This window comes from Cricetulus griseus, assembly GCF_003668045.3.
Source record: "Cricetulus griseus strain 17A/GY chromosome 1 unlocalized genomic scaffold, alternate assembly CriGri-PICRH-1.0 chr1_1, whole genome shotgun sequence".
Taxonomy (NCBI): Eukaryota; Metazoa; Chordata; class Mammalia; order Rodentia; family Cricetidae; genus Cricetulus; species Cricetulus griseus.
The window spans coordinates 192,357,982-192,377,154 of record NW_023276807.1 but is presented as its reverse complement, the minus strand read 5'-3'; the positions used below and the strand labels follow the sequence as shown (position 1 = coordinate 192,377,154).

Sequence of the window (19,173 nt, the reverse complement as noted above, 5' to 3'; positions counted from 1 at the left end):
ATCAGCAGGAGACAATGGCATTGTTAGCTGAAGACTTTCTGACATAAAAATGGAATAAAGACAGTTCCCCCATACATACTTTCATCTTGATTATTTCATATAACCACACAGTTGTAAGCATTTCTCTCTAAATCACTTTATCATAACATTCAAGAAGCTATACCTTGAGGTCATGTGACTTCCCAAGGTTACCTAGCAAAGTGAGTAGTAGAGCCAGATTGAGCAACAAGCAGGGAGGCCTTATTTCAGTTCATGGTTTCAGAGGGTTCCGTCCATTATGGTGGGGAGGGAGATGTGGTGCAGAGAAGTTCACACTGTGCTAGGAGCAAAGGAACTGGGCAATTCTCACACCCCTCTAGCTTTTTCCTTTCATTGTATTTTGTCTGGGCCCCTAGCCCATCAGATGGCACTACCCACATTCTTCATAGGATGGCTCCCCTCAGCTAATCCTCCCTGGAAACACCTTCATCCATCTCTTAGGTGCATCTTGATCTGGTCAAGTTGACAATGACCATTAACTACCACAGCCTTTTTGCCTCCAGTTTGGGTCAGTCCACTGTTTATTATGCTGCTTCTTTCATATGTCCAACATTCAAGCCAGTATTTGAAATCATAGAGTTAAAGAATTAACCCCTTCAAAAGGAAGAAGAATGGGCAAATGCCTACATCTGTCACTCCCCCTCTAATTCATTGAGAAAGGGGGAGTGTGGTGGATTGTTTATCATTCTTCCTTACTGTATGTATAGAATATGAATATATATATATATATATATATATATATATATGTTTCTTCTCATTAAATCATTCATGGGTTTTTATCTTATTAAAACCTTGAAATTGGGGCCAGCAAGATGGTTCAGTGGGTAAAGGCACCTGCCACGAAGCCTAATGATGTGATTTCATCCACAGGACTCACATGCTAGAAAGAGAGAATTCATGTTAGTTGTCCTTTGACCTTTACATAGCCTCATGGTATATGTGTACCCATACACACACACATACACACATACACACACACAGACACTAAAATAAATCCTCACAGTTTTATAGACTATTAGACTAAGGTTTGCCATTTATAGATTAAATTGCTCAGAGCCATATAGCTGTCAAATGAAAACTCAGTATTTGAGTTCAGGCTTCTCATCTGTGGGCTTGTATATTTCTTTTGTTATACCAGGAACTGAAGGAAAATGTGTTGAAAATTCCACAAAGAAAGTTTTGATATAGGACTTGGCAAATATCTCAGTGTTAGAGCATTTGCCTAGTTCTGGGTTTTATCCTCAGCACAGCAAGAGGGTGGGAGTGGGGTTATGGGTGGGGACAAATGTTGCTATAGAGCTAAGGTAGAGGAAAAACACTTTAGTCTTCACAATGTACCCTCGCCAAGCAAATACATTTATAATTGTTCTTTAGATTCTGGAGCAGACTGCATGTTCTGACTTTGTAACTTTGTAATTTAACCTTCCCTGTTAAAAATTCCTTTAGGATGTAAGAATGGAGCTAGGGAAAGAAGCCTCAGGTATCCCCGCTTCCAGATGGTATGGATGCTTGGCCTCCTCGGGCCAGGTAGAAGGAGAAAGTTGGCTCCTCTCCACTGAGCTTCTCACTGGAGACGAGGCTAAGTTTAGGAAAGATGCCAAATGGGTGGAGATGAGAGAGGGAGGAAAGGGATGTGGTGTTTGGAGCTCATGATTCAGGAAACGTGATGGCACCTCCTTTTGGGGTGGCATGAGGCAAGCATTTAGGAAAGAATACAAGCTATTGTTATGCATTTTTTTCTAATGGGTGGGTTGTTTTTATAAAGTTTTATGATCAGGAAACTGATGCAGAATGCTGATCCCTTTGGTTTTTCGCTCTGCCAGCATCATTTTTGTATTTATTTTTGAACTTTGATGACAGGCATTTCCTTTAAAACTTCTGGGGGTAAAGAGTAACAAGACACCCCAAATTGCTTCCTAACAGCAGAATCCAAATGAGAAGCTGTAATTTCTGATCTTTTCAATAACCCCATAGGACAAATCCCTCCCCAATGAAGGGAGGATAGTTCTTTCAGTAACTGAGGTGGTCTAACAAATGTGATCCCTTTTAAAACATTCTAGAAAATGTGCCTAACATGTGGAAAACCTCTAGCGTCCATTAAAATGGGGCCTGTTGTGGCAATGAAAATACAGATCGGATTGCTCCCCTCCCCTGAATCATAAAAAACCAGCCCCCTCTGCCCTTCTTTCTCCTAGAAGATGATTTCATCCTCAAGTACGTGGTCCTATCTGTTGTGGGGTTGGAAGGCACTAACCCAGTGATTGGGCATCTGGCTGCCAACTTTGGAGATGTTAAAAGCCTGTTTGGTTGCCGCAGGGCATTAATTCATTGCCTACCTTGTAAAAGTTGTGTCTTACTGCATTTTCCTGGCACCAGAGAAATCCCTGTACCTACTATTGCACTAGTTTTCTGAGCCTGCAGGCAGCTCGGGGTTATTAAAGTTCAAAAAGAAGCCACATAATGTTGGCTCTACAATTTCAATTCTCTTACCTCTTTTCCTCCCTTCCTCCCACTCACTGATGGGTTTAGCTGTCTGTATGCCAGAAGCTCTCAGGCACCTCTTGTAAGAATCTAAGAGGGAAATCATGACCCTCCTTGGGTGGAACAGCATGCTCATTGATTTAGTGTGGCTATGACCAAATACCTGACAGGATAACTTGAAAAGAGGAAAGGGGTTCTGTTCTTCATGTCTGGGACGGCATAGGGGAACAGCACAGCTTGCATCGTGGCTGTCTGGGAAGCAGAGAAAGGGGGATGCTGACATGAGATGGCACTGTCAAGAGTGGGTTTCTTTGGAAATAAGGTCTCGCCTACCAGTCTTCCAGATGATCCTAATTCTAGTTGGCAGTGAAGATTCAGCATCCCAAGCGGCTTCCTGGGATAAAAAGTTGAGTATAGGGATAGGTGCAGTGATGAATCTATAGTCTCAGATACTCAGAAGGCTGAGGCAGGACTCAGAACTTAGAAACTCAAGAGCGGCCTGGGCAGCAAAAAACGAGACAATGTCTCAAAAAATGAAATGAGGTTGAGTTTACATATTAACATCTTCCTGGAAACCAGATTGGAGCTATGTGGTATCTTCTTAAACACCAAATAAAATCCTCCTCCTCCCCTCACCAAAGTCAGCCTTTCAGGCCCTACTGAGAGAGAACAAAGCGCCCTAAGTTTCAAAGTTGTTTCCATGAATTTTGGACCATCAGAAAGCTAAGGCATGACTACTTTTCAAAATTTCTGGAAGCCTATCTGCATATGACTTCCTAGTCCTATCCCAAACACTATGCTATGACACATTGGGGAAGGTACGTAAGTGCTGAGCTGAGGAGCTATTAACAACTGATGGATGCTAGGAGAAAGTCAGTTTGCTTTAGGGATGTGGTCTCTGGTAGTTCGACTAAGCTTAGGTGGATGTTCCCCCACCCATGTGTGTATGAGCAGTACTAATTGGACTCTGGGTTATTTGAAAAAGAATAGCATTAAGTTGGGCGGGGGCATGAAGTTGGATCTAGAAGGAGTCAGAGAGAGGGGATATGATCAAAATTATTATTTGCATGTATTACATTCTCCATAAATAAAAAATACTAATACAAAAGTCATTTGTTAAGAACTTGTACTGTTCTTCCAGCACCCACTTCAGGGGGTTCACAATACCTCTGGCCTCCTCATTCACTTGAACTCTGTGTACATACCCACAACATACAGATACATATATATAATTTAAAACAATATTTAAAAGAAACTACATTCTGTTACTTTGGGAGATGGGTGGGAGAGCCCTCTAGATTTACCTCTTCAATGACATCTCTTACCGGTCCTATTTCAATTTTCTTTTCATAGTTTGATATGTGCCAGTATGGTTGAAAGAACCAGAACTGATTTGGCTTGCAATATAGGTAAAAATCTATGACCCCTCCTACACCCCACACTAGACCTGACTGTGGTAAAACAGTAGAGATAAAAGATCTATTGATAGAGGAATATTTGAATGAGAGGGGTACTCAGCACTTTGAGGAGACAAAGTGAGGGTTACCCTAGCCATGGGGGTCACAGATAGCCTTGATTGAGAGTTAACCAGGCAAAACCATGAGTATTTGTACTGATGATGTCAACGTGAAAAAGCAGACGATAATGCCATCAAGGAGAACTAAGTCATGGCACTTTTCTGCCCATTCTTTTGTTGTCAAAACTTTTAGTTTGATCAGAACTGTGGACACATGGGAACTGCGTTTGCTGAGCTTGGGCTTGCATGTCAGCTGGGGGGAATCAAATCAATCAGGAGAGAGGTGGTTCATCTGGCAGAGGGCTTGCCCATCATGCAGGAAGCCCTTGGTTCCCCGGAGCAGCATAAACAAGAAGTGGTGGCACAGGCTTGTAATCCCAAAATTTAGGAGGCAGAGGTGGGAGGAACAAGAGTTCAAGGTCATCTTCAACTACATAATGAGTTTTAAATCAGCCTGGCTTTATGAGTGTCTGCTAAAAAAATACAATAAAATAATAAAAACCAGAAGCTCTCTTCACTCAGCTCCTACTTGGCTAAAGTGCTCAGTTAACCCACCCCCTTCAAGTCCCTACAAAACTCTCACTATGCCCAAAACACCTGGGACATTTCAGCTTCTGGGCCCGTTGCAGCTCTACAGCACACCAGCCAATTTCTGCTCCCACCAGATGAGACACATACTTGCCAAGAGTCCCTGAACCTGTTCTTTCTGGTCGGACTAGTTCTATAATTAAGGTCTTCTACAGAACACCCCCACACACACACATACACACACACCCCAGCCCCAGGTCTTTTTGCAGGTAAACATTTCAAGCCAACAGCCTTCCTTTCATTCTCTACAGCTAATTTTTTAAAAACTTAAATGCAGTTGTGCCTCTTGGCTATGAAGATAAGTGTGTTTTTATTTGGAGCCCTGGATACCAGATTGTAAATCCAATCCCAAGTGTCAGAACATGCCTCCTGGTGGGTGGCTTTGCTGGGAGCTGAGTTGAAGTGTGGACTTGCACATTTTTCATTGTATCCCTTATGCACCCATAAGTAGATAGCATGTTGCCTGGCGCTTTCTAGATCCCCAGTGCATGATAATTTGCATGGACCAATAAATCGTTTTCTTTGCACATTCTGGATTTTGATGCTATAACATTGGGCTAAGCATCCCCAGATACTCATGACCAAAGATCTGTGGTTAGAACCCTGCTAATGGCAAGTGAGGAAGGGGAACACTGTGGACCAGCTCACTGTTCTGAACAGGCTCTTTGACAGTGTTGATCAAATATACAAATATCTAAGCTCCCCTGACAAAGATGCCAGTTCAGAGGACCCCAGGCTATTGGTTTAGTTAAGCTTTCCAGTCAATTCCACTTCAAGCAATGCAAGGAAATATTGCTCCTGACTGCTCAGATGTCAAATGTCCCAGTGTAGGTCCAATGACATGAGCACTGTTGTGTGTTATTATTCACATTTGCCTTCACTTTTTTTTTTTTTTTTTTTGCTTGTGACCGTATGTCTGGTGTGTGTGTTCATATATGTGTATGTAAAGGCCAGAGGTTGGTGTCAGGTGTCTACCTTGATGTTTCTTCACTTTATTTCCTGAAGCAGGTTCTCTCATTTGAACCAGGAGTTGCCTAGCTTGTCCTGGAATCCGCTGTCTCTGCCTAAGCACTGGTGGCATAGGTGGCCACCATGGTCACCCAGGCTTTTATGTGAATGCTAAGGATCTGAACTCTAGTCCTGTGCTTATGTGGCAGGCGCTTTAATTACTCAGTCACTTTCCCAGGCCCTGTCGTCACACTTCTCTGGTGTCTTACAAGGGATCACATTGCATACTTTAGTAAATTATTTCTCTTTCTTTCCTTTCTTTTATTTATTTATTTTTTATTTCTTGAGTCAGGATTTCGTTTCTATGTGTGATAACTCTGATTGTCCCAGAATTAGCACTGTAGACAGGCTGGCCTCGAACTCACAGAGATCCACCTGCCTCTGTCTTCCAAGTGCTGGAACTAAAGGGGTACACAATGCGGGGGCTCACTCTGCTCTCTTAATACAATACAGTTTATCAGTGGCACTGTTGGCATCTTGGATGCACTCATTCTTTGTTGGGAGGCTATACATGCATTGTCATTACCAGCATCCCAGTCTTTACCACTAGATGCCAATGAATTCTGGCATCTTCCAGAGAAAATGTTAAAATGCATTTATCTGGTACATGCTTGTAATGCCAGCACTTTGGAAGCTAAGGCAGGAGGATTTCTGTGAGTTGAAGTCAGCCTGGGTTACGGGGTGAGTTCCAGGCCAGCCTAGGCTCTTCTTAATAAGACTCTATCAAAAAAAAAAGCATGTAGACATTGCCAAAGGTGGCCAAGAGACAGCATCACCTCTAACTGTAAACCATTGCTCTGATAAACCAGAGGACAAGAAATACAGAGGTCATGGCATATCGACACAGTCGAATTTTATAAAACTTTAACACTTTTTTATTTTGACATGATGGTTGACAATCCACAGAATTAGTTCAATCAAGGAAAAAGTTTTTGTAGTAGAATATTAATTTAAGATGTATTACATTTGTTTATGCTGTGTAACATTTGTTTTAATGATGCAAAAATGTGTTGCATTCTTTTATTTAACTTTTGTTTAACTCCGTGAAGTTGTGTTACTTTGCCTGTCTAAAACACCTGATTGGCTTAATAAAGAGCTGAATGGCCAATAGCTAGGCAGGAGAGTGATAGGTGGAGTTGCCAGACAGAATAAATAGGAGGAGAAATCTGGGAGGAGTATCAAGGGAGAGAAAAGGAAAAGGAAAGGACTTTAGGGGCCAGCCATACAGTCACACAGCAAGTCAGGGAGTAAGAAGTAAAGAAAGATAGGTAAAAACAGAGAAAGGTAAAAGCCCAGAGGCAAAAGGTAGATGGGATAATTTAAGAAAAGCTGGTAAGAAACAAGCCTGGCTAAGGCTGGGGATTCATAAGTAAGAAAAAGTCTGTATGTATTTATTTGGGAGCTGGGTGGAAGGCCCCTGAAAGAGCCAAAGAGTAAAATAAAACAACCAATAACTGGTTTCGGGTTTTGTTTGTTGGTTATTGTTTTAAATTAATTGACTTTTTTTTAAAAAGACTTGTTCCTGAAAACAAAACATTTTGGATAATACAAGAATTAAGTCTTCCAGCTGTAGAATACCCAGAGTTAGATTTTTACCAATCTGTCTTGGAGTCAGCAGGCTCATCCCCAGGCGGGAGGAAGTACCAATGGGTGTGACTTTAGATGCAGCTGTGTGTACCAATATTGTTTGTGTGGCAGTACATCACAGCCCTGATTCCTCAGAGTTCCCTGCTTTCTTCTCCCCCTTCCTCCCACCAAGACTGAAGTTGAAGAAAGGAGAGGGAGCTTGATCATTAACTGGGACCATCACCCAAAAGAAAGGGGAGGGGAGAGATGTTGGAACATGTGAGTTCCCAACAGGTACTTGCATGACCCTGTCTGGTTAGCCAGTAGAAGATATGCTGGTTACAGGTGCCAGGGAAGCCACAGAGGTTTGCATGGTGAGAGGCTGAGCCTTGGCAGACTGGCTTCTTCTGTGATGCATAACGTGCCACAGAGGTTTCATCTGAAAGGCCGTATCTAAAATTGGACCATATTTATTGAGTAAATATCTGCCCAGCAGGGAAGCTTAAGAATGGGAAGAAAACCAGAGAAGTAGCTAATCAAGGAAGCACCAATGCATATTTGATGAACGAATGAATCACTCTTATCCATGAGTGAACCTTTAAGAAAAAGAGAAATCTAACCCTGATATTCAGGGCAGTGCTGATAGGATAGAGCATGGTGCTGCTGGCAGAGATGGTCACAGCCCCTTTATCCTCTGAGATTTTAGCCCCATGATGGGTCTGTTTTGAGTAGTGGGTGAATAGGCTCCTAGCCACACCTGATCATCTGCTAGGTTAAAAAGGACTCATCACCAGTAGCAAGCATGGCTGCAGGGTCCCAACCCCTCAGCAGCACAAAAGCACAAAATGACCTGCACAGCACAAAGGAGACCACAGCTTTGTGCTTGGCATCGTTCCTGGAAATGCAGAACAGGCTTCTTGATTCCAGTCTCCAGGCTCCTGGCTCCAGAAGAACACTGCCTGGCTGTGAAGCATTTTATAAGATTATAACTGGTTGTGCTGAAGGAGAGCTCTGAAAGGTGTTTTGTGCTGTTGCTGTTAGGAAAGCTGCTGTTGGCAGTATTGTTCCTAAACTGTAAACACACACACACACACACACACACACACACACACACACACACACACACACACACACACACACACACACACACAGTGGCGAGGCCGGTGGAACACTCACTGCAATTGCTCAGCTGGGAGACCTTGCTGGGCTGGTCTAGCCTCCCTCAAAATCAGACTCTAGCCTGGCTCTGTACTTGGGATCCTTCTCATCGGGCAGCCTGTTGGCTAACAGTCTTTGGTCACTCACACTCCTACTTAGAATCCCAGACAGTTTGCCCAGTCCCCAGTCAGCAAATAATGAAGCAGAGGGAGAGGCCTGGAACCTGGAAACAAGGCAGAAATTTGCACAGGGTGAGAAACACTGTTAAAAATTGTCCTGTGGACCACATACATAGCTTGTATATCATATCCCAAATTGCTAGCCTAGTGTATGGGCTTTATTGTAACGTGTGTGTGTGTGTGTGTGTGTGTGTGTGTGTGTGTGTGTATCTTTAATGTATATATGTATGTATGTATGTATGTATGTACGTACATATCTTTAAGAATTTAAAGATGAGGATCCTATTTGGTGGTAAAACATTCAGTCTGTGAAAACCTGGAAGAATCAGAACCCAATGACCCTGGAGATTTCCATCATAACTTTCACACTCATTTTGGAGCTTAGCCCTTTTTGCAGTAGTTATTAGTTACAGACTATTAGCAATTCTCCCTTTCTCCCTCCATCCTTCTTTCCAAGCCTAGAGAAATAGTTTAAAAAAGTTTTCTGCATGTATGTTATTCACTAATTTTATGGTTCCTAGTATTTTTAAAGAAAGGCAAAAAACAAAATCTTAAGAGAAAAATGTATATGGTAGGCTTATTATGTAATATGATTGTTATTTGCTGTACAATAATCAAACTTGGGGCTCAATTTCTCTCCCCTATTTTTCGTGTGTTTTCTCATGTGTATGAGTGTCATTGGAGACCAGAAATCAGATCCTCTGGAGTTATGGGTGGTTGTGAGCTACCTGATGTGGGTGCTAGGAATTGAACTTGGATCCTCCTAAAGAGAAGCAGATGCTTTTAATTGCTGAGCCATCTCTGCAGCCCTTCTTCCCCCATTTTTAAGGGTTTACTTATTGTCACCCTGTGTTTTTGGTGTCACACTGCCTGGCTATCCTAAGAATATTGAAGAAAGCGCCCATGCCAGGCTGTGGTGACCACACCTTTAATCCCAGCACTAACCAGGCAGAGACAGGTGGATCCCTGTGAGTTTGAGGCCAGCCTGGTATACAAAGAGAGTTTCAGGACAGCCAGGGCTGTTATACAGAAAAACCCTGTCTCAAAAAGCAGACAAATGAAAAACAGCACGCCAATACCAGGGCTGTGGTAATTTGTTGGGGTAACTCCCCATTAAGTGCTGTAAGTATGTTTTCCAACTGGAGAACAAAGCCCAGAAAACTTCATAAGGATAGAAGCTCATTCCCAGATGAACTGTTGGTGCCCAGGGTCTTGTGTTGAGATTGTCAGTGAGTCCTGGAAGAGCATCGAAAGGAAAAGGAGGAGAGGCCCAGGGTGCTTTGGCTCTGGGACATGTCACTGCCTGTAGGCCTGGTTTGGTTGGCTGTCCTTGGAGATGGAGTTCCCTTCAGCCCTCCACTATACTTGGCCAAGCTTGCAGGGAATATGAATGTGTTGGTGAGTACTCACCTTCAGTGCAGCTCAGGCTGAAAAGATTGAACAGAAATACCATCAGGGAAAATTAGCAAGTCTAAGGTGCTCCTCCCATCTCCATGCCTCTTTTGCTTCCGCTTTCCAGTTTTTGCTTCAGGTTCTATACTTGGGAAGAAAATCCAGTCTCAATAGGAACCCATCATTTAGGAGCCCTGTTTACACATACAATTCTTCCTGCATCCAAAGGCAGGCAGTCAGGCAAGAAGATAGGTGGTTTTGGTGCCAGGATGTGGATTTGGTACCTGGCATGGAAGATCTACACATTAAGCAGTTTCCTGCCAGTGAAAGTAGGAACTGGTAGGTTCTGACCTCATCTGGAAACAGAATACTGAAACGGGGTCTAAATTTCTCCATCACACTGTCTCCCTCTCATCCAAGAAGCAAAACGAAGAGTCAGTATCTCCCTGTACCAACTCCTGATGTATCCGTGCCTTTTTCACGAGTATGGAAAGACACCATAGTGAAGTTTACAACAAATGTAATTTGTATTTTGAGGAAATTATAACTTTAAGAAAATCAATCTCTTCTTTTCTGAGTGACAGGTGAATATATTATTCTTGTAAGAAATTGAAAAACATTAGCTGTAACTTTAAAGTCCCTTTATCCACTAATTCTAACCCTTTCTAGTCCCAGATGTTTCTCCTCTGCCATCAGGGACAGTGTAAGCTTGCTGCAGATTCTTTCAGACACTCAATGTTGTTGACCTCTAAGTATGTCTTTGTAGAAAATACAGGGAAAAAAGTACTCTCTTTGTAGATGTGCTTTTAACACAAGTGGTATTGTACTGTTTTGTTACACATTATTGTATTTTAGATGCTAGACATTGAACTCAGGACCTCATCCTTGCTAACTACTCTACCAAAGATCTGTAATTCCAGCCCTTTGCAATTATTCTCAAATTGAGGCCAGAATAAAGGAGATCTTTCAGTTCTACACCCATAGACCCATCTTCTTTCTGATCGCTATGAGGTAGTATTCTATCGCGAGGAAAGTTTACTTAAGCTCTCTCGACTGAGACTGAGAATGTTACCATTGTTTCTAGTTTTGTTTGTTTTTTACTGGCTTGGGCAGAGCTCCAGCAACGACTTTGTAATTGCTTCTTGGGCATTTACAACGTCTACGCTTCCCCAGAAAAGATCCCTGAAGGCGTGGTCTTCGCTTTAGGCTGGAAACAGACGAAATTAGTCAGCGTGGGTGTACGGGCGAACGGCTGGAGGGGACTCAGTGCGTGGTGGAAAGGATTTACCTCTCGGCTGTGAAGGATGTGGTTACACGGTGCTTTTTTTCAGAACTCAGTGAACTGCCCATTTAAAATGGGTGCATTTTACTGTTTGGGCTACTTTTACCCCCAATAACTTTCATTTAAAAAAAAAAAGAAGCGTCGAGGACAGCTAGAGCTATGAAGAGAGACCCTGTCTCCCCCCAACCCCCGCCCTCCAAAAAGAGCGAGGTGGTAGTGACGCACACCTTTAATCCCAGCACTCCGGAGCCAGAGACAGGCGGATTTCTGTGAGTTCGAGATCAGCCTGGTCTACAGAGCGACTTCCAGGACAGGCTCCAAAGCTACAGAGGAAAAACCAAAAATAAATAAATAATAAAAAAATGTGCTGTCTGGCTTGCAGCTTTACCTCTCTACAGGCCCTTTGCTCTATCTTCTCACAACCGACTGTTCTACTAGTGGAGCGGTCTCCTGTGTGGCGGCTCTGTGAGTGTATTCCCTGAGGTCCCTAAAGCTGGCAGAACCACCCCAGACGCTAGAGGTGTCTGCAAGTTCGCACCTGGCGCTCCTAGGAGGAATGGGTGGGCCTCTCTAGCCCCGCCCACTCGCCCGCCCTCCGTGGGCGTGTCCTGAAGCGGCCCCTCCCCTCCCTCTGGAGCCCCAGCGTCGGGTCCACCCGGCTAGAAGCAGCTGTAGGTGTCCGCGTCGCCGCTGCCGGCACCGTGGAGCTCGGGCCCTCTTTCACCCGGGATTTTTGTTGTCGCCTGGCGCCAGCTGTGACATCCCAAAGGGCAGGCCCGGCAGCCGCCATGGTGGCCAAAGATTACCCCTTCTACCTCACTGTCAAGAGGGCGAACTGCAGCTTGGAGGCACCCCTGGGCAGCGGGGCGGCCAAGGACGAGGTAGGACGCGCCCTCCACCACCTGCACCTCCCGGCTCCTCCGCCGCCTTACCCTGTGTACTGTTCTCTTTCTTTCCATCTCCCCTGCGTGCTGCGTTTCTCCCGATTGCCACTTGAAATGTTTCCCTCTCAGGTCTTCTCTGTGAGTCCCCTATCCCTGCCCCTCTCCCTGCGCCCGGGAACTGCAGCTCCTCGCCGCTGCCTCTTTCCTGCCCGAGCGAGCGTCTCTGTCTAGAGCCGGCAGACACCTACCCCTGACCTGCCAGGAAGACCTAGGTGTCAGCAAAGAGCCAGTCAGTAAAGCAATGTCTCCCCTTCCCCGGCCAGGGTTGAGAGAGCCTTAAGTTCTTGGGGACCGGTTGAGACGGCCAACCAGACGAGACACAACTTGGTTTTGCAGCTGTTTGAGAGCAAGGGCTGGACAGGGCACTTTTACTTGTCACATGTAACCAATAGAAGAGGCTGTCGTCATTTAGTTGAGCTAAATGAGTAATTGATGATCTTCTTCGTGACTGCTGAAATGAATTATACCTTGGTGAATGAGAAGCTGCACTGAAATACTGGAAGCAGTTCCCTTCCTGGGAACTTCGTTAGGCCTTTGGGTAACTGAGGAAGTCCTCTCAGTTTGATTTGACTTTTCCCCCCATGTGTCTTGTCTCTGACTGCCCTTTGAAGTTGGTTAGGTTCAGCTGGAGGAGAAGGCGATCCTCATTTTTGAGAGGTTTGGAGAAGGCGGTTCCTTTATCAGACCCCAGCTTTGCTGTGGTGGAGTCCATAGGACCAGATCATCTTGGTGTGTGGGGGAGTGGGGGGTTCCCACTCTCCTCCGTCTCAGTCTGAGAACCAAGACAAGGGTGGGCTGTAAAGCTGGAGGCAGGTGTCTCGATTGAGTTCCACCTACACACCACACTCAAGTTTGTTCAGTGTGTGCGCTTGACTCACTGAATTCTGTATAGGTGGGGAGGGGGCGTAGCATCAGAGATTCATTTCCTCCTATAGATCGCTCCCACCCCACCCCCAACAGGACTCCAGAAGTCTCTGGTTATAGTCCCGTTTTTTTTGTATGCTGAGTACAGGCTAAATCTCTCTCCTTTCCCTAGCTCAGTTGAATATTTTTAGAGTTTTTAGTCTCAGCAGCTGTGGAAGTGTGGTGGGTTCTCATTTGTTTGGATAGAACGGCACCTTTGTGGAGTTCAGGTTGTTCAGGAATGGATATGGGTTTTCAATAGCAGTGGAGCTAATGGCTCCTCAGACTCCTGGGAGGAGAAAAAGCAAAAACCAATTTGGTTAATAAATTAAAGTGGGCCAAAGAAAACAATAGTTAAAATAGCTGTGGATTCTGACCAGTTTTTTTTTTCTATCTCTCTGTCCTGTGTTTTGTGGTTCTTTGGTAAAGGCTTAACTAAACCTGCCTGCGTATTCATTTCTTGCTAGTCATAGTCTGTAGACTACACTGTAAAAATTCATGAACTGTTATGCCAGTTTTCTTCATGGCTAGTTGGAGAAATAGCAACATCCACAAAATAAAATATGCTTTATTTTTCTCTTTGTGAGGATGTGCTTGTGTAAAAACAAGGATGGGAGATAAATGCTTTTGGGAAATAGTTGGTAAATATTTTTCAGATATTGACATTGAGTTTTTTTATAATTATTTTTGCCATAATAAAAGTACACTTTACACAACTTGAGGCAGAGATATGTGCCTCCAACTTCCTTGGCCAGGTGTAAATCACTTCCTAATAGTGGAGATACGCATAGTTAGTTAGTAAAAAGAAACCTAACTGGCTTCTGGGGGAAGTTTTCTCGTTTCTGTCAGCACAAAAGGCAACCTCTTCAGACCATACTTCTTGCAAGCGGCGGACTGAAATATATTTTCTGCCAGTAGGTGTCGCCAGTATTTGGAAATGTCTTTAAAAAAAATCACTGTCTTTTTTAAAAATGTGATTATATAATTGTTTATAAAGAAAGTAGATATTGATTGTTAGGTCCTATGAAAGTTTCTTTTTTTAAGAGATAGTTTTTTCTTTGTAAAAAGAACAATAACAATAATAAAAGGAAACTGGTCTATCTGAAGGCCTTCTTGGGTTGATAAAAACTCGTTGACCTTCAGTGGTACTTGTGCCTGAGCACCTATGCCTGGTACAATTGTGTGATGGCAGTTCCGCTTGAATACCCTCTAGGGAGGATCATGTGTGCAGCATGGCACCAGCCAGTTCCTGTTAGCACTCAGGCACCAGCAAGGTGATGGCCACTTAACAGAAACGGGGGAGGAGCAGGCTTTGGTGCACACCAGATGCCACGTACCTGAGTAAAATGATGCAGATGCTTCTCTTAAAAGTAAATAATAAAGTTTCTCTTTAGGATTTAACTTAAATGCTTCTTTTTTATTTCAGTGGCAGCTTCCAGTAAAAAATTATATATATTTAAGGTTTTTCTTTAAAAAATCTATTTTAAACTTTAATATATATATATATATATATATATTATATATATATATAGGTTATGATAGTGCACATCTGATATTTTGTATAAAATACTGCTTCTTTTTGTTGTTGTTATTTTTCGAGACAGGGTTTTTTGTATAGTTTTGGCTGTCCTGGACCTCAATTTGTAGATCAGGCTGGCCTGGAAAGGCAGAGATCCACCTGCCATTGCCTCCTGATTGCTGGGATTTAAAGCATGAGCCACCACCACCCAGCACAAATGTTTAAGCCTATGATTGTTCAGCTGTAATCATAACTGAAATGTGAGGAGCTTGGTACATAGCTCTGGATTTTTACAAAAGAATGTCATATGACATGAGCAGTTTATTTCTTCTGATCATTGACACAACTTTGCTCAGTTTATCTCCATTTTCATGTTCATGAGAACTTTGATCACCTCCTGTTGGGAGGGAGTGCTCACTCTAGGACGGGTAGGTGCTATGAATATCTAAATATTGTACCTAAATAATAAACACCCATATACTAAGAGGGAAGCTGATATTGCTATTGAACCAGACTGATTTCCACTTAAAAGTCTGTTTCCCCATGGTGGGGTTTGTTTAAAATAGCCATTAGGTTCAGTAGCCAAGTGTGATTAAGAAAATTAAGAATGAGAACAGGCTTTTAAGAGTTTTGGGTCAACTTTATGTTTCTCTCTCTCTCTCTCTCTCTCTCTCTCTCTCTCTCTGTGTGTGTGTGTGTGTGTGTGTGTGTGTGTGTGTGTGTGTGTGTATGTATGTTCAGGCATGTGGAGGTTAGAGGACAACTTCTACTCCTGTCCTCCCAAAGTACAATCTGAGGATTGGACTCAGGCCATCAGGTTTGTATATCACGTGCTTTTACCTGCTGAGCCATCTCATTGGCCCTCAGTTTCATTTTTAATGGAAATCCAAACAGACATTTCTTTGTGTTTGGTCTGGGATTTTGGTAGACTGCTCACTTTTAGTGTAGATGTTTCTTGGCATCAGGCCTCATTTGGTTGGTGGTATTTCTGGCCATTGTCTTTATCTCTTGGTGCTTATAAACATTTCAGTACACAGATAATAGGTATACCCTGGGCTCCCAAAAGTATAGGTTCTAGTTTTTACCCAAGCAGGAGCCTTGCATAGTTCTATGAATAATGGTATACATTGGATATAAAATTATAGCATTCTACCCTCTTTCTAATTCTACCATGTCTAGATCTCTCTTAAAACTCCTGTCATGTTGTAGTTCATCACAAGCATGCATTATCATTCCACCTTTGTGAATAAGGCAGAAATCTACAAAGAAAATCCAGCCTGATCCAAGATCCAATACCAGATTTCCTGGTGGATTCCAGTATTCAGTACTTCAATCATCTAATGGAAAAGTAAAACAAAAATGGAGGGAAATACAAAACAGTCATATAAAATGCCCTGAATAAATATTTTATTTAAATTTGCTATCTTAACCATGTAACTGAGAAGGTGCCTCTGAAGCTTTAGGGCTTGGCAAGGTGGACACTGTGTTCTGCTCTGATTTATGCCTCCCCAGTCAACAACTGTATTTATCCACTTGGCTCTGCACTCCTTGAGTGCCAGTTACAGGGCTAAGTGGTCACTGGTTTCCTATGCTTAGCTTTTCTTGGAGTCTTCATCATATCATGTTGAACTGTCAGTATATATGACCAACTGCATGGAAACTATTGCAACTGGACCCTAAAATTTCTTTAGATGGCTTAGTTGGCCTCAGATTTTACTAGGTTGAAAAGTCCCATAGTTACCCAGAGAAATGTCATTATTCAGTGGTAGTGTCTGATTGTGGCCACTAGGCCATCACTCTGAGGCTTGTTTAGCTGTAAGGGCATCTTAGAGATGTGGTTCTTCAAGATGAGCATATACTGGCTAAGATATATTAGAGGAAAGAAGGTTAACTCTATACATGTTGACTTTAAGGTTGTTCAAGGCATTGGCTCTGGAATAAGACTATCTGGGTCCCCTCATCTTCCCTGCCACCTGATAGTGGAGTGACCTTGGGCAAACCATTGTGCTTCTCTGTGTATCAGTTTTCTCTATGGTAAAATAGAGATGATGATAGTGCTGCCTCCTAGAACCAAGTGAGATAATTCATGTACTGGCACATAGTAATCTCAATGAGTATTATCAAGCCAGGTGTAGTGACTCACACCTGTAATCTTAGCAGAAAGTAGGGGTGGGAGGATTCATGAGTTCAGGACAAGCCTGGACTGCAAGGCTTGTGTCCAAAAGTCAAGGCCTTTTGTCCAAAAAAAAAAAATTTACTGTCTAATTTACTGAATACTATTTTCATATATAACCATGCATGGGAGCCTTCATTTGTATTTACTTCACTTTGATCATGATCACAATAATCATACGAGGTTGGTGTTAACCTCTCGTCTTTGTTAGGGTTATTATTGCTGTGATGAAACACCATGTCCAAAAGCAAGTTGAGGGGAAAGAGTTTACTTGGCTTATGATTCCATACCACAGTTCATCATCAAAGTCAGGGCAGGAACTTAGAGGCAGGAGCTGATGCAGAGGTCATGGACGGGTGCTGCTTACTGGCTTTCTCCCCATTGCTTTCTCAGCCTGCTTTCTTATAGAACACAGGACTACCAACCCAGGGATGGCACAACCCACAAAGGGCTGGGCTTTCCCCAATAATCACTAATTAAAATGCCAGCCTGGCAGTGGTGGCACACGCCTTTAATCCCAGCACTGGGAAGGTGAAGGCAGGCAGATCTTTGAGTTCAAGGCCAGCCTCGTCTACAGAATGAGTTCCAGGATGGCTAGGGCTACACAGAGAAACCCTGATCTCAAAAAAAAAAAAAAAAAAAAAAAAAAAAAAAAAAAAAACAGAAGAAGAAGAAGAAAAGAAAAGAAAAGAAAAGATAAGAAAAGAAAGAAAGAAAAGAGAATGCCTTGTAGGGTTGCCTACAGGCTGATATTATAAAAGCATTTTCTTAATTGAGTTTCCCTCCTCTCAGTGACTTTAGTTTGTGTCTGGTTGACAAAACTATTCAGCACATCCTCTTTTGTAGAAGGAAAGACTCTAAGCAAGATGTCATGGCTTTCCAGGATGGCTGAGCAATGTGGTAAAGAATCCAAGGTTCACAACTTAGTCTGACTGTGAAGTCTGTACTTTCCCAACCACATCACATTGCCACACAATGACTAAATCACTGGTCTCTTTACCACATAGCACATGAAGGATGAACCTGCCTGCCCCAGAAATTGCCTCACAATCCAAGGCTCATTGTTTCCGTAAATGAGTGATTGACCCAACCCCTAGTCAGTACCTCTGGCAGCCCACTTCATAGAATAACAAGTCCTACCTTGAGAGGGTTTTGTCAGTTTCATCTGTATGCGCCTTAAGACCATGAGGCAGGTCTTTGCCAAAATTCTACATGTTCAGAAATGTGGAGGTGACACCGTCAATTCTTCTATAAGTCATTTTGCTTATCTCCATGAGCCACCAGCCTGCCCCATAAACCAATAATGAGGGCCCAACTACCATCTATTTTTTAATTGTGCCCCCCCTTTAAAGATACCCCACAATTGTGGACCAGTGCCACTGGTTTTTATAACTGCTGGATAAAAATAAGATAAATTACTGATCACATCCTAAGTTTGCAAAGCCTTCTGTAAATTTAATTGTTATTAATGGTGTGTGTGTATGTGTGTCCATGGATGCCTTCAGTGGTGATGTATGTGTTTAGTTGCCTTGTGTAATTTGTCACATGAAGTACTTTCGGTGGTTGCATTGCCATTTATTCTGTTGTTAGTTCATACGCTGTTGGCAGTAAAGGCTGGAGGGTTCTAATGTGCTCCTTTTTCTCCATTTTGTTTTCCATTGTTTAGTTTTAGTAGGCAGTGGTTATTAGCTTTGAAAAAGCTGTCAGAAGTTAATTAGGATTGGCTTGTGAGCCCTCAACTGACTAGGAAAAGAGTGGTCCACTTTAAGTCTAGAAACACTTGGACATGGTTCTTAGCGTGGGCCATTGTGTTCTTTTTCAAGAAGGCAGCCTTGATTATTAGTAAACTTCAATTAATTGGAGCTGAACCAGAAAGCTTAATGGTAAATTCATTGAATTTTTTTTTTCTTTCCTGTTCTTACATTGAGGAGGAAAGGAGTAGCAAAACAGCCTTTGCTTCCAGGGATTTAAGAAACAGAACCAGCTAAGGAAATGACCCAGGTCACTGCCCCAGAGTACCCCAGGAGGAAAAAGTACCCTGGTCTGTTGGGAACAGGTGCCCAGTTCACATCCAGCTGCTGGATGCATTCAATCTCTGCTTAGCACTCCTGGTGACAGAGAACTCTTAGCATGTGAGGCCATCTTCTGTCTTTGTTCAGTATGACTCATGAGAAAATCCCTTTAAAGGAGAAAAACTTTTTTATTACTTGTGCATTGGTGTTTTGTTTACATGGATGTGTGTGTGAGGGTGTGGAATCCCCTGGAACTGAAGTTAAAGAGAGTTGTGAGCTGCTATGTGGGTACTGGGAATTGAACCCCAGGACCTCTGGAAGAGCAGCCAGTGCTCTTAACCTCTGAGCCATCTCTCCAGCCCTGAAAACTCGTTCTTGGTTGTAGCACTGCTTTCCAGAGCTGTTGCTCTATG

The 19,173-nt window shown here is 43.0% G+C and overlaps 1 protein-coding gene across 3 annotated transcripts in view; it reads left to right on the top strand.

The window, feature by feature from the left end:
• Arhgef3 (Rho guanine nucleotide exchange factor 3) overlaps positions 1 to 19,173 on the top strand; it is a 169,693-nt gene that overhangs the window by 84,540 nt on the left and 65,980 nt on the right. For 2 of the 3 annotated variants that reach the window (XM_035452829.1, XM_027389618.2), the window contains exon 1: positions 11,998 to 12,090. The exons of the other annotated variant lie outside the window; for it this stretch is intronic. In XM_035452829.1, the coding sequence (XP_035308720.1) occupies positions 11,998 to 12,090 (93 nt within the window). Of the gene's footprint in view, positions 1 to 11,997; positions 12,091 to 19,173 lie in introns of those variants that run through there. 3 annotated transcript variants of the gene reach the window in all.